The 25,061-nt window shown below is 37.7% G+C and overlaps 1 protein-coding gene across 1 annotated transcript in view; it reads left to right on the top strand.

Moving 5' to 3' along the window:
• LOC139721770 (uncharacterized) overlaps positions 1-18,739 on the top strand; it is a 29,701-nt gene extending 10,962 nt beyond the window's left edge. Inside the window, exons 2-6 of the mRNA XM_071633094.1 lie at positions 2,126-2,243; positions 2,750-2,890; positions 10,730-11,696; positions 16,104-16,231; positions 18,579-18,739. Of these exons, the coding sequence (XP_071489195.1) occupies positions 2,126-2,243; positions 2,750-2,890; positions 10,730-11,696; positions 16,104-16,231; positions 18,579-18,739 (1,515 nt within the window). The remainder of the gene's footprint in view (positions 1-2,125; positions 2,244-2,749; positions 2,891-10,729; positions 11,697-16,103; positions 16,232-18,578) is intronic.
• The last annotated feature ends 6,322 nt before the right edge of the window (positions 18,740-25,061 follow it).

Genomic DNA, 25,061 nt, shown 5'->3' with positions numbered 1-25,061 from the left:
AACAGTTCTTGTCACAAATAAACTTCGAACATGATGTACATTCTTCTCATTCATCCAGTCGAAGTACAAGATCAGAAATTAGTTGAATCAAGAAACTGGAAATAAACTCACTGTTGCGACGTTCGCCAATTATCAATTGCTTCTTCGCGCGAAAGACGGCTTGGGATTTTGCGAACGGCCAGGTCCCACGCTTGCGATAAATTGAAGCGGAGACCTCCTCTCTTATTAAGTGTAGGTCTCTCCACACGTTCCCAGATGGCTTCCTTGACGCCCCTCTCAAACCACTTGGATTCTCTATCCAGAATAATCACTTCATTGGTGTTAAACGAGTGTTTGCTGGCGTTGATGGGGGTTACTATTCATGACACAAAGAAATACATTGAGACCTGTGATGCATTGTTTGTGATAGGTACTTGTATAGTTACCACATTTCATATTTCCATAAAATTGGAATTTTAAGTTTGCAGATTACTAATATGATAAACAAATGATATTACAGGCATAGCTTAGGTGAAGGAATCAAAATGACACAAAATAGAAAGGCAATATTTGGAAAATACGGTTGTTTTCAATTATCTCTATTATATCTTTTGTTTTATGCGTAATTGTGATATAAACACAAAAGAAATAATAGGAAAAACATTTCAGGCCTATAATTACATCACATTTTGCTTCTCCTAGCAAATTTCAACCAAGAAAGGCCCATTTCATACATTATAATATTGTTAATTGAAATTGGAACGGAAAAATACGCAAAATCTGACTAACAAGGTTGTCAGTTTATGGTTGCCATGGCAACCAGCAGTATCAAATATAGCTTACTTATATATCAAAATGTTTGCGATAAGATTTTAGGGAAAGTCACCAAATTTGGCTGAAATTGGATAAAGGGTGAAGGAGTGGCAAATGAATGTCTGGTAGGGGCACAATGTGCCCCCCCCCCCTTGGGTTTTATAGGAAGGGTAATGTCTTTCCCCCTGCTTTCTGACAGAGGAATAGTCAAGGGCTCTTTCATTAAGCTACAAAAGTTAAAGTATGCTGAATTTTCTTTATATTTTTCTTATATTGTTGTCTAAACATGATGTCATAAACTAAAGTAGTCTCCTTATCCAGTCATTGCTACACCCCATACGTTTAAAAATTCATAACTTTTTGCATCGATTGTCCGATTTTTCTCAAATTTTCCATAATGTGTTCTAACAATGCTGCTGCTCTCACACAATCCACATTGCTCTCTGGGCTTTGGTCTTCCTTTGAGAGAATTTTGTCATGTATGTCACCTTGCCGAAGAAACAAGGTACTAAAAGTTCGTGGCGTCATATCTTTTAGAGTGGAGTTTGTGGATATGATAAAGCTTCTTTGTGTTTTACGTGTGAGTGCTTGCATTCACGGGGTTAAGGTGGTGTTCAAATCAGCGTTAATTACCGAGGAGCCTGCGCGAGCAGGCATTGCTATCTTAGGCACAGACAACATGTATCTTGTTCTTAGGCGAATTCAGTCGGGTTGTTCAAAAGCGAAAACGTTACCCAATTCGGCGCGCCTCCAGAACACTTTTCCTTCAGTACTGTACTAATTATCAGCAGCAACTTGTCGCCAAAAGACTTAAAGAGTATTAGATCTCGGTTCCATGGCATAGTATTTTGCTCCTGCGACAGTTGATCCCGTGAAATATATGCACGCTAAGCTAAACATCAAACCTACCTAAAAACATTGCACTAACCCTATAAGCCTAATCCTCACATCAAACTAAAACTAAGAACCCTATCACAACCCGAACATTTACCCAAAGTCCTTTGAGAAAGTAAGACCGGATCATGTCATCCGAATGAAATCGAATAAACATACCCTTATCTAGAATTGGGGTTAGGTGAATTCTCAAATTTGATCGGAAATAGATGTGTTATCTTTAAATCGGATGCAATTTGGGGGGAAATTGGGCGGGAATAATTTATGCTGCACAATGCGAAACAGCCGACTTACTAATTAAGTTTCTGCAGGGCATGGTCCAAAGCATCATGATGATCATCATCGTGAAAGTCGGACGCCGGTCTGTAAAGCCTGCACCAGAGGCGGGGCAAAGAGGTGGTTGATTCTCCTGGGTCTCTTCTTCAACGCGCTCCTGCAGAACGGAGTGGTCCGCTCACTTGGAATCATACTCAACGATGTGACGTCAGAGCTGGGCACGTCGACCACTTTCACAGCCACTGCCATTACCATATCGGCCAGTCTTCCCTACTGGATGGGTAAGTGTGGACGGGGAATAACTCCACATTGTATTAAAAAGAGTGCATATTAAAGCATGTTTCTGTGATATTAATGTGACTAACATAAGACATGGCGAGTGAACATGCAAGTTATGCCGAGTCGAGGGGAAGGTGCATGCCAATGTCTTTTGTTTAACATTTCAGTACTTTAGCAATGATTGACAGATGAGGTAATCTCAAGAATATTGGTTTGGAAGGATTTTTTTTTTGTGGGCGTTCCCAAGTAATCTGAAGAAAAATAGAGGAAAAAAAATCATTACAAATATATGGAATGTTCTAGATATTCGTTTCACCGCAAAAGTGATGTTGAGGGTATCACAAATCAACACAAATCAACATGCATTTGGATTTCAGGGCCCCTTTAAATAAAAAGACCTGTCACATTCATTGTTTACAGTTGCAGGCAGCATTTGGGACGAATCACTGAGGTTCATTTTTAATTATGCCTTTCTTCCTACTCTTGTTACTGTCGTCAATGACTACAGGCCTGGTAAACACGCCACTGTCGAAGAGATTTAGCAGACGCCAGCTGGTCATGGCTGGGGGACTCATATCCTCCTTGGGACTGTCTTTATCAGCCTTTACTAAGAACGGTGTCCAGTTCGCTGTTACCGTCTCTCTCTTCGGTAAGATGATTATATTACGCCTATGTCATGTCTTTAATGTTGAAAGTTATATTTTCACCAGCACATCCACAAATATAACAAACACACGTAGGTCGACAAACACTTTTTTAAAGATATTCTTTATTTGAATTTCATTGAATATCAGACTCATTTTCACAATGAAATCAGTTCGAACAAAATGAAAAATCTGTCTTCTTTTCACTTCTGCGGCTGAATCGCATTTTTTTTTAAATATAGAATACAATTATATGTGCAAATCAAATCATGTATACAAAAGTTATAATTCTGCGCAAATCCCAGAAAAAAATACATTGATCAAATTGATCAAATGAATCAATATCTGCTTCATTACACAAACCGTTCACTTCAGGATACAGCATTTCACCAATCCTGCAAGGAACTAAAATCTCATAATTGAATTCATGGAACGAAATTCACCATCCTCTTTAAATTATCACCCTATCCCCCCCCCCCCCCCCCCGCCGCCATCATTTATTTCATTTTGTTATAAGGATAAAGATAATCGCATGTGTGTATTCTCGAACAAACCGTATTCCTACTTAACCATCCTAACAAACAGAGCTTGAACTTGAACTTGAACCTTTACCCTACTACTTCTGGCTACAACTACCCAACACTACCCCCATCACACACTTCTCTACACACATTTTGTAAAGCCTAGTTTACCTCCAACTACTCACCAAACTAATTGTCCCTCTCCAAAAATGGAACCTCAACACACAATAAAACCTTTAACAATGCACACACGCACACACACGCAAACTAAAAAACATCGCAATGCACATACAAACACTCCCACCAAATCACCATGCATGGATGACGTATCATGGTTACCTGCTTCCCAGACTTGCTACATCAGAAACCAAATTGACCGAACGTCTGACGTGGGAAAAAATGAAAGTGATTACTGTTATAATCATAGCTTCCGATTCCTATACTTACAATAGAATAAAAAACTGACCGTTATATCTCACATGTGGGGGGGGGGGGGTATTGGAATTGATAAACAATACAACCAATAAGAAATAGGCAAGGGACACAGAACAAAGAAAACAAGGAGTCCGACAGGTAAAGGGAGGGGGATTAGAGCAGGAGGGTGGACAGACAAAAGGCAGAGGAGGGCTAGTAATGATCCTGAGAACCATGTGGGCAACCACTGAAGGAAAAGGATGAATAGGGAGGCAACATCAAACATGATGAGGAACAACAGAGGAATGAAGAAAGGAAAAGAGTGAAATAGCAACAACAAGGGGAAGGGGGAGTGCTGAGCAAACAGTGAGCCCTAAAAAGGTGTACCAAGAGGAGGTAACAAAAGAAATTGAGAATCAACCAACAAATGCAAGTAAACAAACATATAACAGTACTAATAGGTGTTATAAAATCATTATTTCCCACTTATGATCATTAATAGTTTAAAAACCATATATCAGATAACACTGACATTGATATGAGCAATAACTGAATAATGTACATTTTTGTTGGAGGCAATTTTGCAATGACAGCATAATTCAGTTTCATTAAATTATACATTAATTTTACAGTTAGGTTTTTAGATTTTGCTCTATTGTCAACCGTCTGTAAAAAAACTTAAACTTTGCACAGAAGTGGGACAGATAGTACAGGAATCACCCCTTATGATAATCTTGTCGCTGATAATTTGAACTCATCCGCAAACGATTTGCGCCATGATTTTAGTTCTGATTTAACTCAGGATGTTTTGTGTAATCACATCACTGTGAACCAACGTAAAGATATTTACAATATTTTTTTCTAAAGATACGTTTTCCTTGCTGCATTTGAATATAAGGAGTATAAAATTTTGATGAGTTTAAATTTCTACAAGAATCTGATCTAAATCAGTCATTTTCAGTCAAAGGATTAAGTGAAACCTGGTTAACTTCTAATTCGGGAAATTCTTTTGTAATTGATGGGTATAATATGTTTGCCAATAATAGACCAGATAGGAGTGTTGGAGGTGTCGCGTTGTATGTATCACGTACCTTTGAATTTACTATTCTTGATAATATTTCTAGAATGGATAATTTTGTCGAATCATTTTTTTTTTTGAAATGTGTATCCCACGAAATAGAAATATTGTGGTAGGCATATTGCACAGACCACCCCACTCAAGCATCAACGATTTTTTTTAATTGTTTAGATATGCCTCAATCCCCGGTTCTTCGAAATAAGGACTGTTTTTTACTCGGTGATTTTAATATTGATTTATTGCAACCTGATGATGATAATATCTCAAGTGAGTTTCTCCAAACATTTTTGTCTTCTTCGTTTCTTCCGCTCATTTCAAAGCCTACGCGTATTACAGATCACTCTGCTACCCTTATTGATAACTTCTTTTTTTTTTTGGCAATGTTCTACCCCTTCCCCGATTCTTTTATAATTCTTTCAGATATGACTGATCATTTTCCTATTATGACTTATTTTACTCTTAAAGCCTCACCTAATATTGGTAAATCTTCTGCATTTCCTTCATTAAGCCGAAGAGTGTCGAATGAAAAGCTAGCTAGTTTGGACGTCGCCCTTGATAATACTGACTGGTCGGGAGTGTTAGACAGTAGTGATATTAATCTGTCGTTTGATAATTTTTTTTTTGGAAATTCTCAATTACCATTTGGACGAAATAATCCCTAAACAAAAGAATAAATCGGATTACAAAAAGACACCTAGGTTACCATGGATTTCAAAATCTATCCTCCGTTCTATTTATAGGAAAAATCGATTATAATTATTATGATTACAAATTGGACAGAAATGAGTTATCTAAGAATTGGTATACTATTCATAACTAGAAAAGTCGCTAAGGCGACTGGTATTCCTCCACCACAATGCATGATTCTCCTAATAGGACTATAGTACATGTGGACAATGTGTGATTTCATTTTCACATAATTGGCAAAATATTAAAATGACAAGTTTGTCAAAATGTGTTGAATGTTCACCTTCCTTGACCTAGGTTTAATTGGATGAATAGGAGAGCATGTATTTGGGGATTTAAGGACTTTAACTTGACTTTGCCCATTCATAAGTTTATGCATTGAGTAAATTTGAAGGTATGGAGAAAAATTGCAATATTTCTGTATTAAAAGTACATTGTTACCATTTTCATCTGGCCTTTGACCCTAAAATTCATGTAGGATAATCACTGTCAGGCAGAACATGCATAAATATGTAGAAAGTTTCAAGATAACTTGAGCCACTTCTGAGATATGGAGGTAAAAGTTAGTTCAGCACTTCCCCTTGATCTTTGACCTTTTGACCTCTGAGGCAAAAAAAGAAAAAGAAAGAAGTTTCCAGAGAATCTCTATCAGGTTATACATGCAAACACCAAGTGTAAAAAAAAATAATCCTGCTGGATTTGCATAAATATAAGGGAAATAGTAAAATGTTGAAGTGTTGCCCTTGACCTTTGACCCCTGACCTTTCACCCCATGAACCCTAAGTTCTCTAGATAATCACTGCCAGTCGGTACATACTATGTTCCATGAAGATACCTTGATCAATTTCAAAGTTACGGAGAAAAAAGTGAAGTTTTAATATTGTTACTTGACCTTTTGACCTTTGACCTTTGACCTCATGACCCCAAACTTCCACCAGAGAATCTTAATTGGGTAATACATGTATACACTAAGTTTTAAGAAAATATCTTCAGGCACTGCAGATATGGTGGAAATAGTGAAATTCTACGTATTTGACCTTGACCTTTTGACCTTTGACCTTGAGCATGTGCACCCAAAAAATTGATAGGCACAATTTCACCCCCTAATACACATACATGCCAAGTTTCATCAGGATACCTCAAAAGGTTTTTTAGTTACGCTGTCCACAAAATTCATTACGGACGGAAGGACGGTATACGGACGGACGGACAGACGGACAACCCGGAAACATAATGCCTCCGACACCACTTCGTGGCGGAGGCATAAAAATACTTTAACAATGATTCTACGATCTGAAAAGAAGAAAAATCCACACTAAGTTATTATTGATATATAAGTTTGATATGAAAAATACTTGGAAGATTCTAAAACAGGCTATACACATGAATGTTTCTAGTAAAAATTCAGATATCGATAATATAAAGATGGATGGTGAAATAATTCATGACTCTGCTCATATTGCAAATCTCTTTAACTCTTATTTTTCAAAAATAGGTGAAACGTATGCCCAAAATATCGCTGTTACACAAAAGCATTTTACTGAATTCTTAGGTCAGTATAATCCCAACTCTATCTTTTTTACTCCTACAAATAGATATGAGATAATTGATATGGTATCTTCATTTAAACAAACGAAGTTTTTCTGGTTACGATGAGAATGATAATGTTATTTTGAAAAGTGTTATATCTTCGGTTGCTGATCCACTTGCTCATATGTTTAATTTGTCAATGTCTCACGGTGTGTTCCCCGGTAAAATGAAATTGGCTAAAGTTATCCCAATATTCAAAAAGGGCGATAAACTTGAAATCAATAATTATCGTCCAATTTCATTATCATCTTCTTTGTCTAAGGTCCTGGAAAACTTATTCAGAAGAGAATGATTAATTTTCTGAAACAGCATAGCATTTTTACAAATTCTCAGTTTGGTTTTCGTGAGAGGCACAGTACCACTCATGCTCTCTTAAGTTTCGTTGAAAAAGTGGGTCATGCAATTGATTGGTTTTTTTTTTTATACTTCTCCAAGGCCTTCGATACAATTAATCATGATATTCTACTTTACAAGTTATCACATTATGGAATACGTGGGAAGGCCTTGGAGTGGTTCAAGAGTTATTCATTTAATAGAAGACAGTTTGTTACAATTGAAAATGGTAAGTCATTGACTGGAGAACACAGTGATACTGATGTTCTTGTTCAAAAACTTAACATCGAATTGAAAAAAGTAACAAATTGGGTTAGAGCTAAAAAGATCTCGTTGAATGTTCAAAAAACGAAATATATATTTTTGTAATACCGTTAGCACTTTAAATACAGACATAGTTTTGGATGATACACATTTAGAGAGAGTTTAACATTTGAAATTCCGTGGTATTATTGTAGATAACAGACTTTTCTTGGAAATTGCATATTGATTATGTTTGTAATATAATTTCACGTAATATAGGCGTTATTAATATACTAAAATTTTGTTTTCCACAAAAGTCATTACTTATGTTATACTCGTCATTGGCCTTACCTTAATTACGGAGTTTTAGTTTGGGGCAACACCCACCAAAATTTGTTGGATAGAGTGTTCCTTTGGCAAAAGAAAGCTCTCCGCGTCATTTGTTTTTCTCCCATGCGTTCTCATACAGATGTATTGTTTGCTTCTAATAAGCTGTTAAAAATCAGAGATTTGTTTTTATTTAATTTAGGACAATCTATGTATATGTATAACAATAACTCTCTGAGAGATATTTTTCATTCCATGTTCCTAAAAAATCAGTCATTTCATGAATATCCAACTCGACGTTCTAATGAATATCATTTACCTCTTCTTCGTACGATTTTAGCCAAGAACACAATTGTTCATACCGGCCCAAGTTATTGGAATTCATTGCATTACGATATCAAAAATGCCCCTCTATACTGGGTGTCCCAAAAAAAGCGTAACGGTGGATTTTCAGTACCTTGCGGTCTAAAAGTTATATATCCTTTGATATCATTAGAAAGAGCATCTTCCGCAGAAGACTATGATACCAAAATCATCAAATTTGGTTCAGTACTTTTTATTCTACGCCAATTTCTGAAAATGCAGTAATTGCCAAATTTCGCCGGATTTTTGCGACTTATGAGATAATAATTTGAGTGCGACACGCGATCCATACGGTGAATATTGTGTAAGCTCGGTGATCCATGTCCACAAAAGATACAGCTTTCACATTGGGCATAGGCCAGGAAAAAACCGTGTGTATGTGTGTCTGTGTGTGTGTGCGCGCGCGCTTCCCATATGAAAGCGTTATCTTTTGTTGACATGGATCAACGAGCTTACACAATTCACCGTATGGAACGCGTGTCGCACCCAAATTATTATCTCATAAGTCTCAAAAAATTGAAAATGACTGCATTTACAGAAATTGGCGTAGAATAAAAAGTACTGAACCAAATTTAATGATTTTGGTATCATGGTCTTCTGCGGAAGATGCTCTTTCTAATAATGTCAAAAAATATATCACTTTTCGAACGCAAGGTACTGAAAATCCACCGTTCCGCTTTTTTTTGGGACACCCGGTATACTCATTTAAAAGGAAACTGAAATTTGTTTTACTGCAATCTTGTAATTCTACTGATTTGAATTAGCCAGCTGTTATAACCCGTTATCTACGAAAATAACCACGTATTGATTGCTACGTATATTCTCTTATTATAATCATGTAATAAGGCTAGGATATTTCCGCGATTATATCTCTAGTACATTGTTCTTTCTCGCGTCACACACACACACACACACACACACTCTCTCTCTCTCTCTCTCTCTCTCTCTCTCTCTCTGGACATACTTCCGACGAGATCGCTGTCTCTGCTAAACGTTTTTGTCTGTTTTGTTTGTTCCGTTCTGTTCTCTCACTGTTATGTTAGTTTTGTCTTAGTTTATCTCATCTCATAGTCAACTCTTTGTTGTACTGTTACTCCTATATCAGTCTCGTTTCATGTTTTTACGTGTGTACATGTGTCTGTTTTGTTGATCTGTCTCTCTAGTGGGCTTCTCTTTGCTTTCAACTGATGTTTTTCATCTGAGGGGCCCACATTCTACAAGCTTTGTCTTTTTAGTGGGTCCCTCCATTTTTCGAATTATCCACAATGTTTACTTACTTCAAAGTAGTTTTATGTAGTAGTTTAGGAGTTTTGTGATAATGTGTAATTATTGCAAGGTACTACAATCATTCTATACTCTTTTCATCCTACATAGATTTACGCACCTTATTTTCTGTTACCAAAAAGTCCATTTTGGAGATTTTGAAGTACGGTCTCTGTCATAAAGTACAAAATAATACCTTTTAAATGACATATTGGTCACTACATATAAAGGTACATTTTTGAAGTTATGGTAAAAAGAAGCAAATATTTTCTTATCATTCTCTTTATTTTTCTTGACTTTTAATCTCAAATATCTCCATTTGGCAAATATGGACTTATCGGTGTTTGCAAACAAACTCTTCATGTATATATGTTGATAGGCAAGCGTAAATGGGCATAGTAAGCACAATGTATAAACACAAACAAAAATAAGTGTGTGTATGTGTAGGTGGGAAAAGGCAGTATAAAAGTGACTCTGACAAGAGAAAGGAATCAAACGGGAATAAAAGGGTAAAAAAACATGCAATTGGAAAAAGTGCAAAGAAAGGACGTCAGCCTCTGACGACGATTCTGCTAGGATCGAAACCTCAGGCCCCTCTTGACTGCATTATTTGAACTTCATGTAAGAATAATGCAGACAGATGAATCAAAGGTAAAACAGTGAATTGAACCAAGAAAGAGAGATGCTTTTGTTTCTTCATACTTTCAGATCATTTTGACTTACAACATTTAGCTGTAAATGGACATTATGGATTCATGAAATTGCATGCCTCAAATCTTTGTCCTGGCATCGCCATGTTGTTGCTGTTTTTGCTTTTGTTTTGGTGTTTTGTTTCTCATAGTTTAGATATTGGCACTTTTGTAAGAACGTACTTGTTTTGATCAGCCTTGGCCTAATTGTTTACGAGAAAAGAAACGGCGAATCCACATCGTTCCTTCGTTTTCAATACGGTACAATGAGTGTCCACATGACAATCTGCATCAGAGCCTACAAATTTCTCGTCCTATGCCCTCATTTCTTAACAGGAGTTGGATACAGCACAGTTGCTCTGATTTCTACATCGGCCCCTGCTGTCTACTTTCCTGACATGTTCGAGGCTGCTTCAAGCATCGCTGTCATAGGAGGACCTCTTGGACTCGTACTCCTCCCGCTCCTCTTCGAGACTCTCTACCAATCCCTGGGCTGGAGGGGCGCCCTCTTCCTTCTGGGAGCCATAAATTCTCATTCCATAGCGGTAGGCGCCCTCTTGCAGCAGCCGTCAGAGAAGATACCCTCCAGCACCGAGAGGAGCAGCCGTGGTAAAAGGGGTGTCGAGTCCCTACGAGACGTCAAACACTTTCAAAATGTAAGAGTCGTGGGTCAGGCTCGTGAAGTGAGTACTAATCTGTCCGGCAATTGCAACTTGGCGTACACACCAGACGGCGAACAGGATGAGGCCTATGAGTCCAGAGAATTACCAGTACAAACTCTTGTTTCTAGGTCAAAGGGCCCGCTCGAAGATACAGATACCTCGGAGTGTCAAGACACAAACATAAATGCACCCGATACGAACACTGTTGCATTTCCGACGACTACGAACTGTAATAATCCCGCCCCATCAACATCTGTTGTATCTCCGCAAGAGAAGAGGTATTCGCGCTTTTGTTCTGGTTGTCGAGCGGTTGTCCGATATTTTGACCTGCATCTTTTAAAGGATTACCCCGCCTTTGCTGTCTTTTGTGTCGCAGTGTTCCTCTTTTCTCTGACCGACGGCGGAATACTGCTGTTCCTCATTCCTAATGCCATTGCGAAGGGACTCGTCGATTATGGAGTTTATATATCCATCGTTGAGGGCGTCGGTGAAGTATTGGGTGGGATGGTGCCTGGAATCATCGCAGTGCACAGCAAGAAATTGCGCATCCACAAGGTGTACCTGCTTACTTGTATTCTCGCAGCCGCCGCCCTCTTTCTAAACTTTATCGCCAATACTTTCTGGTTCGTGGCCGTCCTCTCGTTTGTCTCTGGAATCATGACGAGTGCACAATTTACTGCTATTTTAATTTTGATAAGGGAGGCCGTGGGGAAATCTCGCTACCAGAATGCTTTGGCGTTTGCATACGTTTCAATGGGACTCGGAAGCCCCGTGTGCGGTGCACTGCTGGGTAAGATCATTAACAGGAATGAAAAATTCAAATCAACCACACACACACCTACATCATCCCACCTACCCATACACACACGCGCGCAAGCAACATTTTCTCACACACAAAAATCTAAGAAGAAAGAATCGAAGCAGAATATGAGAATAACAATCACGATGTTATCAACAAACTGTTTCTCTTTGTTTCGTGTACTCCTGTCTTTCTTTCTTTCTTATTGTCTTTCATACTATCCATTACCCTTTACTTCGTTCTTTTTATCTCTTCATAACCTCAAAGAAAAAGAAAGTTGGAAATTAAAGGGCAGAATAAGAATATTCTCTGATATCCAACCGCAAATGACGTAGGGGGGTAAAGCCGCAAAGGTATTTAAATGAACATATTTTCCCCATTCTTTCAATTTGAAAATTCCAAAATCATCAGAATCATTCAGGAATCAAATAATTATTGTTTTCCTAATTGTTTCCTTATTTGAAACTAAAATTCAAATCTGCCTCATGGCAAACTCTTACCTGGGCCTTTAAATTGTATCATCCCTTTAGTGCTGCCCTCAGTCTCATAAAATAAAGAATGCGAAAGCGAAGAAGGCCCCAGTGTCGCGCCTGACATGAACCGTCCGTCCTTCCGTCCGTCCGTAATGAATTGAGTGGACACCATAACTAAAAAAGAAAAAGAAAACGCTTGAGGTATCGTGATGACACTTAGTATGAATATGCATGAGTGGACGAAGTTGTGCCTATTAACTTTTGGGTGCACATGCTCAAGGTCAAAGTTTAAATGTCAAGGTCAAATGCTCAAATGTCACCATTTCCCCCATATCTATGCAATGCCTGAAGGTTTTTATCTTGGTGTATACATATAGTACCAAATAAAGATTCTCCAGAAAGAGTTTCGAGTCATGAGGTCAAAGGTCAAAAGTCAAGTGAAAATGTTAAAATTTCACTTTTTACTCCATATCTTAGAAATGGTTAAAGGTATCTTCATGTTAGTACGTATGTATATATATTGACTAGCAGTGATTATGTAGGGAATGTGAGGGTCATGGGACAAAGGTCATGGGTCAAAGGTCAAAATCACCTCCTCATAATTCCAGTTCTCTCATATCTATGCAATACTTTTTTACTTGAAACTTGATAATTTTATATACATATATTGTATAACCCAATAGAGATTCTCTGATTTTTCTTGCCCAAGAGTCAAAGGTCAATGGTCCATTGAAAGAGTTAAATTTGATTTCTTTCTCCATATCTCGAAAATGACTTAAGGTATGATCATGAAGCTTAGTACCTATCTAGGTGACTGTGTTCTACCTGACAGTGATTCTCTTGTGAATTTTAGGGTCATAGGGGCAAAGGCCAAGTTACGATGCAAAGCTTTTACTAATTGATACCGAAAATACACTTGTTCTTCATACCTTTAAAGTTACTCTGTGAATAGACTTATCAAAAAAAAATCAAAAGTCAAGTAAAAATCCTCAAATCCCCAAATACTTGTGCTCTTATAGGCAGTATAGCCATCCATCCAATTAAACCTTGTTCAAGGAAAGTGAAGTTTCAACACATTTGTGACAAACCTGCCATTTTAATATTTTGCCAATTATGTGAAACTGCCATCACACATTGTCAAGGAAGGGTCTGGTCGACCTTAGCACTACCTCCAATATAGTGTACACCCTGTTTTCGTCTCGCTCGTCTCGGAAGTTGTTTCTCCTTCATCCCGTCATTCAGGGCAGGCGCGCATGGCTCCGACAGCGGGGGGGGGGGGGGGGGGGGGGGGGCGTTGGTTTTGTGTTCCTAAATTTTATGTAATCACGGCTGGGCAGTTCTAAGGTTTTTGGTTGACACGAGGCTTCCTGAGCTATGTGTGTGTGTCAATAGCACTAAACTTGGGCCCCTTCCGCTTTCAGTTCGACAGCCCATTCCACCCTTTCCGTATATAGTGCCATGCTCCCGAAATCTTATTATCTTATTATTATCTTATTATTAATAATTTGAAAGAAGGGAAAAGCCCAGGTTGTGATGGAATCGATAATTATTTGTTGAAAAATATAATTCTTCAAATAATAGCTCCTTTAGTAAATATTATTAATCTATCACTTAGTACTGGGCTTGTACCAAGTCAAATGAAGACTGCCAAAGTTATACCTATATATAAGAAAGGGGAGAAAAATGATGTCAATAATTACAGACCAATATCGTTATTAACTTCAATTTCTAAAATTTTGGAAAGAATAGTATATATCCGAACTGTAAATTTTTTCAATATGAGTAATATATTTACGAATTTTCAATTTGGATTCAGAGAAAATCACAACACCACCCACGCTTTACTTACCTTTGTGGAAAAGATTACACATGCACTTGATATATTCTCGCATACAATAGGCATCTTCCTGGACTTCTCAAAGGCTTTTGATACGATTAATCACGGTATACTTCTTTCTAAGTTATCCCATTATGGTATTCGCGGAAAAGCCTTGCAATGGTTTACGAGTTATTTATCTGACAGATTTCAATATGTACATGTGAACAGTTTTGATTCTTCTATGAAGAAAATAGAATGTGGTGTTCCGCAAGGAAGTTTGTTAGGCCCACTGTTATTTATAGTTTACATTAATGATTTTTATAGATCTTCAGATAAACTCTCTTTCATATCATTCGCGGATGATTCCAATCTTTTTTATTCCCACCCTGACCCTAATACTTTGATTAGTACAGTGAATGATGAATTGAAGAATGTCTCACAATGGATATATGCAAATAAATTGTCACTGAATATTGAGAAGACAAAGTATATGTTTTTCAGTAATTCTTTAGATAGATTACCAGGTAATGTTATATTTGACACTACTCCCCTAGAAGAGGTTTCGTCTATTAAATTCTTAGGTGTTTGTGTTGATAATAAGTTATCATGGAAGTGTCACATAAACAATATTTGTAAAGTAATTGCACGTAACATAGGCATAATGAATAGATTGAAATATTATCTTCCTTCTTCGGCTTTGATTACGCTTTATTCAAGTTTGGTATTGCCGTACTTGAATTACGGAATTCTTGCTTGGGGGAATACATATTCGACATTGTTAGATAAACTTTTTCTTCTGCAAAAGATGGCGCTCAGAATCGTTTTTAACCTTCATATCCGAGCACATACTGACAAGCTTTTCCTTGAGCACAAAATTCTGAAAATAAAAGAGTTGTATTTGTTTCAACTTGGTCAATTTATGTTTAATTACAACTGCAATCATCTACCCAAAATATTTTATTCTTTATTTCACCGTAACAGCCACGTACATAACTATCCCACTAGACAATCTAAAGAATTTCATCTTCCCTTAGTTAGAACTGTACACACTCAAAATACATTTGTTTATACCGGACCCAGATTTTGGAATAGCTTAGATAATGATCTAAAAGAATCTGTGAAGTTAATTACATTTAGGTATTAACTCAAAAAATATTTGTTTTCTAAATATACCAGTTAATTCTGTTCAATGAAAAAACCCGTCATCAGTACTGGTCATGTTTCACTTTTCCTTGAGATTTTGTAGTGTGTCCACAGACCTTTTCCATCCCTCTCCTTTTCCTTCTCTATTCTTCCCTGCTCCTTTTTCCTCGTTCTTCGTTGTCCAGTATCTGTCTGAGTGCATTTCCTCAAATTCTGTTGTTTCTGTGTATTGTGTTATTGTTGTTGTTGTTGTCGTCGTTATGTTTTTTTGTGGCCGATTGCATATCTTCCTTTCAGTTCAATTTTCCTGGCACACCTGGCCCCATAGTGTCTGTGCCACAAATGTGATATGTTATATAGTTTATACGTTTGCATCCTAAAATCCTAGTAAGTATTGTTCATAGTATCAACATCATTATATCAATGAGTAAAATGTACAATAGTATATAGAAGAATTTAAAATGAATATGTCTTATTGGTATAACAAATTGGTGCTGTTGTTGTTTTGTTCCAGTGTTCCACGTTTTACAAGCGTGGCTTTTTTAGTGGAACACTGTTTTCCATCATTGTGATTATTTACTATTTTTGTTGCCATGACAAAGTGCATTGTTTCTTTTTTACGACATCATTCGTGTATAATTTATATTGTATTGAAAAAAAAATCCTTTATCGGACGAGTGTAAGAGAAATGAAAAAAAAAATTGTATCACTTTGGATTATGTCAACTTTTTCTTTTCTTTTCTTTGTGATGATGGAAATAAATAAACTATTGAATTGAATTGAAAAAATCTGTTGTACCCGTTCCTACCACTAGGGACGTGAGCGCCGATCCCATCCCCCTGCCCCCTTCTAATGCTTCCTCGCTCGTCTCGAGATGGATCGGAGAATGGTGGTCCTCCCTCCTCCTAAACAGGGGGACCAGTGTGGAGGTCAAGCTACCCCGTGCATGCCATAGTTCCGGGGGGGGGGGGGGGTTCCCCCTCTAACCAGCATGCGCAAGTCTTTATGATGCACCCAGATCTTGTGCTGCATGCATCGTGATCGCCTCTGCTCCTCCTTGGCAGCTCCCCTAGCGGCCCGCAGGGGAAGCTCGGCTGCCTTCCTCTTGCCCCAGCCCCCATTTGATACTTTACACCTTATGAACTCCTGGGGCCCTCACCCTCGGCGGCATCAGTTGTCCCCTCATTGAGTCTGTTTCCCCAGAGTGGAACATTCAGGGCTCACTCTCAGGCGAAGCTTTGCGCGTATGCCTCCCCCATTGAGGAAAGTTTCGCGACTAATCTGTTATAGCTGTGGGACAGGAGGCAGAAAAGGTACAATGCCGTTATTTGGGTAGGACTTATGCCTCTGCTGACACACGACTGGGGAAGGAGTCCACAGCTGGAACCGCCCCCTTTTTTATCACCAGAGCCAGCTATCTGTGGTAGTAGTATTTGTACTAACTTTTGTTAATAGTTGGAGGATTTTTTTAATTTTTTTATTTATTTATTCATTGTTTGGGGGGATGTTTCTCTTCCTGGATTGAGGTTTGTGCACTTCTGTTTGCTTGAAAATTATAAATTCTGCCTGTCTTCTATAAACAAAGACAAACAATTCCACCCTTTAGTCCTTCTGCTCCTTACTCTCCAGTCAATGTGATACTTCTTATAGCTAGTCTGGCATTCAAAGCTCGGGCTTCTGCCTTTCGTCAGAAATCCCTCTCCCATTTGCTCTATGCGTCACTCAGTCGTCCATTTCCCGTGTATGGGGGGCGACCAATTTCAACAGACTGAGCTCCGGATGAGTGCTCTCCGAACTCTTCGACCCGGCAGTAGTTACATCGCAATCTACTCCCTAGGCGGCAGCGCTGTACTTTGCGTGTAAGCCAGTTTGGATGTGCCTCGTGTGCACATTGGTACAATATCTATTCCTCCTTTAAGTTGATTAGGCACCTTTTTCTCCCTTATGCAACTTGATTGAAAGCTGGTCCAACTGGACTTTTTCTTGAACAGATTTTGAAGGCATGTTCTAACAATCGTGGATTTGCATTGACCAAAACTTGCAAAGAAAGACAATTAGTCCTTCTTTATATTCGTTGGAAAGCATCTCTATGTTGGTTTACATTGAATGCCTTAATGAACCTTGGTTTGAATAATTATACAAATATCTTGCCTGCTTTCAGATAAATGTATTTGCAAGCAGTGGTTTTCATGAGGATTATTATTTGAATAATCATTGGAAATAAGTCAATATGTAGGCCCTATATGTGATTGCTAAGCTTAAACCTTTACAAGGTAAATCAGATTAATGTTCACTTTCTAAACAGTTTCTAAGACAAACTCTAAGATTTTAAATGACTAATAACGTGTTAAACCGTGTTAGAATTATCATAACACAATTAAAGAGCTTTTAAAATATGAGAAAATTATGGGGTGCAGTTTTATACAAAAAAAAAGAGAAAAGAGGATTGCTTTGTCTTTTTCACTCAACCATGCTGAGCAGAACGATCAATGAAAATATAGCAAAAACATGGCCCGTCCTAAAGATATAATAAAATACTAAAATATACATATGGTCCAGCAAAGCTGCTAATATCATTGATTATGTTTGTTTAAGCCGCAAATGATAAAAGTACGTGGAAAAGTGATTACTCTCCAAGATAAGACAAACTTCAGAAATTTGAGTCAATCAATCCAAATGACTATTTTGGACCATTTACAGAGAATCCTAATCTTCAACTTTTTGTGTACTTTGAGCTTGGCGGTCACACACACGCACACACACACACACACATAGACGCATATATTATGAAGAGATTTGTTCGCAAAAACCGATAAGTCCACTTTTGAAGATTTTGAAGTACGGTTTCTGTCATAAAGTACAAAATAATACCTTTTAAATGATAATATTTGTCACTACATATAAAGGTACATTTTTGAAGTTATGGTCAAAAGAAGCAAACATTTTCTGATAATTTTCTTTATTTTTCTTGACCTTTAATCGCAAATACAAATGTATCTTCATTTGGCAAATATGGACTTATCGGTTTTTGCGAACAAACTCTTCATATTTATACATATATAATTATATGTATGATAACATATATGATGTAGGAAAAGAGGGTGCATAGTTTGAATTATTACTCTTCTTACTGTTCCCCTTTTTTAGAAAAAAGAGCACGATTTGGAAATTCGGTCTCCCCCGAGAATCGAACCCGGGTCTTTGGCATGGGACGCCAACGCCTTAACCGATGGGCCACGGACTCTGCATTGCGATTCATAAATGTATGTTTTATTTTGTCGGTTAACAGGAAGTATCTACGACAGGACCCAGTCATATGACATCGCCTTCGTAGTGCTTGGTGTGACTATCTCGTTGTCTGGCATGATCGTCTTCATTGTTTACTCCCGGTGTTTTCGACGTTCTCCATCGCTACCAGCAACCACCAGAGATGCCACACACTCGGAATGAGTGAAATACTCGTCTTCCAACATGGAATTCTGTTCATTTTGACCTCTCTGTCAGAACACTCCTTGTCAACTGGTTATCAATAAATCAGTCTTTGACGCAGCACTCCTGGTAATACAGTAAAAAAGAATTTGTTGTTCCTACAAAACATAGATTTTTACTATTGTCTGAAAGCGTCGACAAATGAACTCCCATAGAAATAGCCGGGAATAACAGACTAAAAACAAACAAGAAAACAAGAAGCAATAGTTCTACTCTAGTCTCCTTTAATGTGTAGTTGCTTGAAATACGAGTCACTTGAAAGAATCGTATTCAGCTCGTAACTGTCGTAATTCAACTGCGATAATTGAGAATATCTTACTATGAAAGATATCTGATTGCTATCACAAATATCTCTTCTGTAATAATCATTACCTTTTTTTCTGTGTTATTAAAAATTACTTTGTATTCATGACTTTTGCTAAACTTACTGTACTTGCCTATTTTGAGAATCGTGCTGCAGAGCACATCGCATCATCGTCTTTAATAGTATCTACATAAGAGTGTATTATATAGGTAAGTTCTCCATAACTATATACACTATGTCATACGGATGACACTCTGAACATGCATATATGATAGCAAGTGTTGGGTTCGAATCGTCTAATGCACGTGGATATCTGAACGATTAAGATGTTTTCATTTGACATTTGTATCTGTTTTCAGCAGTGCAATTAGGTACAATTTGATTTGAGTTGATTTTTCTTGTTCTACACTTCAAACACAAATGCCATGATACAGTCGATAGAATCTAACACTAGACATAACGTCACAACTAGACAAGACAAGACAATCTACAAACATGAAATGGAGGGGACCTATTAAATGGACTCTGCAGTACTGGTTGAGATGGGGATTCATGTTTTGAACATTCCTAAGTAAGATAATGAGAAAGCTGTTATGCAATATGAAAGAGCATGTAATTCTAAGAAGGATTCAACGTTTATTTCATGAAAATTGGTTTTCAAATGGCTGAGATACCCCAAAAAGTGAAAAATACAAGGCGACAGGCCACACCTTTTATTAGGATATTTTTGTCTCACCTTGTTTTTTTGGATATCTCAGCCATTTCAAACCCGAATTTTATCAAATGAATTTTTGATACCCCATCGCATGCTCTTTGACATCTCATCGAGTGGTTTCTGAATAACTCGCTGAACGTTAAAAGCTAAATCCTCACCTCAATCATCAATCAGTTACTGAACAAACTGTATTGTATATGTCCCTAGATGAACGTTAGCCTTATCAAACAAAATGACAAGAAACCTTAGAACGAAAAGTATGAAAGGAAGGAGTGGGAAGTAAAGGAAAAGAGAGCAACTAAGAGCAAGAGAAACAGCAAACGAAGAGAATACATTAGAAATACCGAGAAAGTCACCTGTAATATCCTTACAAGAATTCTCGTCACCCGAGCAACATACATGTAGTTATATGTGCGTTACTGTAACAATGTGCAAGATGCACACCATACCTGATAATCAAGGAATTCAGAAATGGCCTTTACTTGACATGAACGAATCTGTTAGAGTAACGAAGATCAAATCCAGAATATTATGTGACCATGCATCACAAAACAAAACAAAAAAGTCACCAGACATGGATTTTTAGTCAAGGGCAGTTTCTGAAAGAGCAGACTCTATGAAAAGCTTTAGAATGATTTATAACTCAATTCAAAAGGACTCCCCTAACCTATCTAAATACTGGAAAGAAAGCACACACTCTGGAAAGGTGTGAACTGAGAAAAGAGGCTCTGAAATACAGGGTCTATTTAAGCGCTTACTCTTTGCCAAGCTGTGCTAGCTGTGTGATGAGAGGGACAAAACACAGGATGTAAACAACCGGAGCAACAACAATGAAGGCATTATCAATTATAAAGCTAAAATTAGGCATGCTCTATTAACACATTTTGTTCTTAATTGAGGCCAACTTTCACAGGAATAGCATTATCCTTTCAAAAGTTATTAGACTTGAAAGTGAAGAGTATGCAAAGGATTTCAAGAAATGAAAGGAGGCCTCTAAGATATAGCTGATCATTCTACTCTTCCCCCCCCCCCCCAAAAAAAAGGGGGTTGTAGCTGCTCAAAACACACTTTCCCATTCGTGTTATGATCCCAAACTTAAGAATAACAGTCTGAGATATATATGTATGTATACATGTATATTAGATTCCTTGTTGATTAGGTATTCCGGGTTTGCTTTTGGTTCTTCTAAGAGATTCGTTCATGTCAGTTAACCCTTTATATGCCACTGAGTCAAAAGTGCACGCATTTCACACAAGGGTTGTATATGCCCTTCCTCCTTTCTTTAAAAGGTCTACTCCATTTCCTCATTAAATCGATTGCAAATAATATGAACTTGATCGCCTGAAAAAAAGAAGAAGTTCATATAGTGTAATTATGACTGTTTATAAAGGTTCTACGTTCATATGTGTTCCATGTGTTCATGTCTTCTTTCTTTTCATCTCAATAAATCTTAAATTTTAAGGTCCAATCAGCAGTGCATCCAAAACACACAAAGACAATCTAATTATATTATTCATTGATGATACTGCGTGCTGACAACGCCCCAACCACTAACCACACAATGACAATGCATCAATAAAAGACAAACTGACACACAATGATGTCACATCATCTCTGCACATAGAAACGCAAAAGTAAACCAATAAGATAGCAATAAACAACAAACAAGGCGTATACAATGTTCATTTTATTAATATCAGTGTGGTCGAAACATAGAGATATATACTAAGAACACTAGAGGGCGGACTCCGTAAAATCCCTGTGACCGATAGAAGGAGGCGTTCGCCATTTTGGTCCGGGCAAATTTCGACTAGCGACCGTACCGATAACGTGTAGCGCTAGCGGAGCATGCAGGGAGATTGACGACGGGATGCAACGGCAGTAGGCTAGCATCTATGCCAAGGTCTCCATCGGAGTTTGGAAATCGAAAATGTTCTTAAATTCGCAAATTCTACTTAAAGTAGCATAGATCTATGTTGCAAAATGCCTGGTTCATGTGCTGCTTTTGGATGTAGAAACAGGAGAAAAGAAGGGGAGCCGGCGGAGTTTCCTTTCACAAGTAACTAAAATTACATTATAGTGTGAGTTAAACAGATTGATTCAAGACAAAAAAAAAGAAAAAGAAAAGAAAAGGTCTTGCAAAATTCGTCAGGGGCACTCCGCCCTCCCTCAGCTATTCTCGATCTATTGCTACTATATAGATAGCTAATACAGTACATAACTATATGCAAGGTCGGCGGAACGGGGGGGGGGGGGTGGCATTTGCCCCATTTCCAAAATAAAAAAAAAATCCCCTTTTTAAGTTTAAAAAGTGCTTATTTCTAAGTGCCCTATTTGGCCCTTGAGCCCCCCCCCCCCCCAAAAAAAAAAAAAAAAAAAAAAAAAAAAATGTTCCTCCACCCTTTGCTATACCAGCAGTTAATTTCACTAAGATAGTGTGAGAAAAGCTCAGAATACGTAATATATGCCTGGTGACAGGACATATGCTCCGGCATTGATATCTTTCTGAAAATAGAATTAGCATCATGGGTCTGATTGGGCTTTTGGTTCAAGGGTGAGGATTAGGGTTAGGTGTTTTGATTTGGGTTAGGGTTTATGTAAGCTTCAACACTAGCATTTCGAGCTTGAACATGCAATAATATGTCATGGAACCAATATGCCTACACGTACTTATAAAAATGATTTAATTCATTTCCACAAAAAAAAAGAAATACAATGAAACACTCGTATATACAGATAGGACTATAGAATGCAGTCCCCTCATACAGAAAAAATATAATTGCCAAAAAAAAATACAAAAATTGACGCAGTATACTGTATCACAAGGGGCATCCGGCTGTCTAGAGACCAAGAGACCCCTTTGTATTGCATGGACCATGGTCGTGTTGGTCGGCTTGAAAGTATTTACCGGTACCTCGTTGAGAATAAAGTAAATTTTGTTTGATTTTCATTTTCTTTACCACTCATAATAAGAGATTGCTAGCATCTTAAATTTTTGAGCTGTTTCCTTCTCTCATCTCCGACCCCCTCATCTGCTTGCTGAAAGCCAATACGTGTTTGAGCGCTTGTTGTATACATGTTCTAGTGTCCACCACTACTGCGCTGCCCGGACGCGATGTTTGTTTTTGCCCGGACAAAGATGGCGCGCGGCCTCTTCATCTCGGCACACGAGCAATGCGTACGCGCCACACGCAGTCCGCGCTCTAGTATATTATTAGTATACATCTCTATGGGTCGAAATTGTTTTTTTTTTTCTTTCCGAAGGTGTCAATCAGCCTTCCGTCAGTAGGCCTATAATTATATACAGTGTCGAATGCGCCTGTATATATTCCTTCTCGTGAACCCAAGTTCAAATTTTAGAATGAACACGTGGACCTATACCGCAAAGTAAATAATCTCCATCATAAATTCAAATTTATTCAAAGCGAAATGAAATAGACAGACACACACGGCCCAAACTAACTACATTCAAGACTTCTTTTGAATTGAATGCAGTTTTTTTTTTTTTTTTGGAATTTGGTTACCTATGCACGAACTTGAATGACCGACGAGATTCCGTCGCCAGTTTGAGATGAATTTGAATGCTCATTCCTGAAGTGCGTGCTCCTCTTTTAAATTTGAATGCTCCGATAGCGAATTCCAGTGGCCGGATTTCGAATTTGATTGCTGACTGAGTACAGCGTGGAATGCGTGAAATTGAATGCTCGGAATAGAAACTTGAATGACAAAAGTAGCAGGACCGCGAAAACCTATATCTAGATATTTATAATCATGTGAATTACCCGTTGTAATCACTTGACATTGGCATTGTATGAAGGGATTTTCTTGTTTCAACAGCAGTCACGAACTTGGGACATCAAACTTAAATCCACAGACTTATCATAAGTGGACTGAAACAAGACGTACATGCACACGGTCAAAAATTCAAGTTGTGTCATTGCGACAGAGAATAACAACTTGTCCCTAGAAACATGGCGTTATAGTTATTTATTGATGAAAAGGTGATGTGCTGTGTACATTTGTTTCTGATGTTAGGGACCATGGGACCTAAGAGGGATCTACTCTATAAGTGACATTCTCTTTCATCAATACATCTTTAAATTTATGCAATCCGAAATGATGCAGCTAGCAGCATCTGACATGTTTGATCCGATGGCATTAGTTCAATGATGAGATATCTATTCCATTAGTTCTTGTCACTGGTATAGAAAGTGAACATATTTTGATGCAGAGACCACTTACTATACATGAAACTTTGCCTCTTCCACCCCCGCAGATTTACATACGATGTTGAATTAAAAAGATAAAGAAATCTGTTTAAATCCCAGACACCCAAGCCTTTTCAGGGATTTGTGGCTCCTAAACTCCTCAGAGAAGAGCAAGTCAATGTGATGTTACCCAGTTGTTCCATTTCCCCATTTTCATGCATACATATATTTGGTAAAACAAGAAATATAAAAGAAGACAAGTTGTTTTGTATTCACACGGCAAATGTCATGGATTAAGAATCTCAGGAGAACGTTTTTTTTTTTTTTCTTTGCAAACCTATTCCGAATAGACCTTGCCACCTTTGCTGGGTATTCTTGCGAGTCCTTAGAAACATTGCGAATATCATCGTGTCTGATGCAGGGCATAGATGATAAGGATTAAGCAACCCAAGACCGTGGGATATCAAGGGAACTCAACAGATTAAGGGATTCTCTTTATATCCTATTCTGAATAAGTCATGAAGAAATACTCTATAAGGCGTTTGACCTCGCCGGCTTTGCTTCAAGCTTGCTAAACGGTCTTAAGTCTTTCTGATATTTTCATGTTCATTTGCATCCTGTATCATTCAAGACACCAGTAATGTCAGGTCAGACATGAGATATCAACGTCACATATTCAAATTAATCATGCCCTATAGTTCTACCCCCATATACTTCACAGGATTGTGCTTCAAAGACATTGAGATATGGTAGGAACACTTTTCTTAAGTATTCTGATTTTAGCCAATATTGTTTCTTGGGGTTCTCAACTTGATAAAAATATGCATTAATTTATTCTCTTCATAGCAAAACAAATAGCGTATTGACTCCAAAATCTCTTGATTTTTTTTTCTTTTCCTTTCTTGTACATTCGTGAATGTCAAAGAGGCATTGAATTGATTATATAGTTTTGGTTGAAATGGAGATTCGACCGTGAATAAACACATTTCTTGCGATTTCTTACCATATAAAAAAAAAATATCAAACGATTCTTAGCAGAATAAAAAAGTTTGTTTG

This window comes from Diadema antillarum, unplaced genomic scaffold, assembly GCF_040938485.1.
Source record: "Diadema antillarum isolate AM-2024a unplaced genomic scaffold, OU_Dant_1.0 scf00000150, whole genome shotgun sequence".
In the NCBI taxonomy this organism is placed as follows: Eukaryota; Metazoa; Echinodermata; class Echinoidea; order Diadematoida; family Diadematidae; genus Diadema; species Diadema antillarum.
The sequence above is the reverse complement of the archived record's forward strand: the minus strand, read 5'-3'. Positions and strand labels throughout refer to the sequence as shown.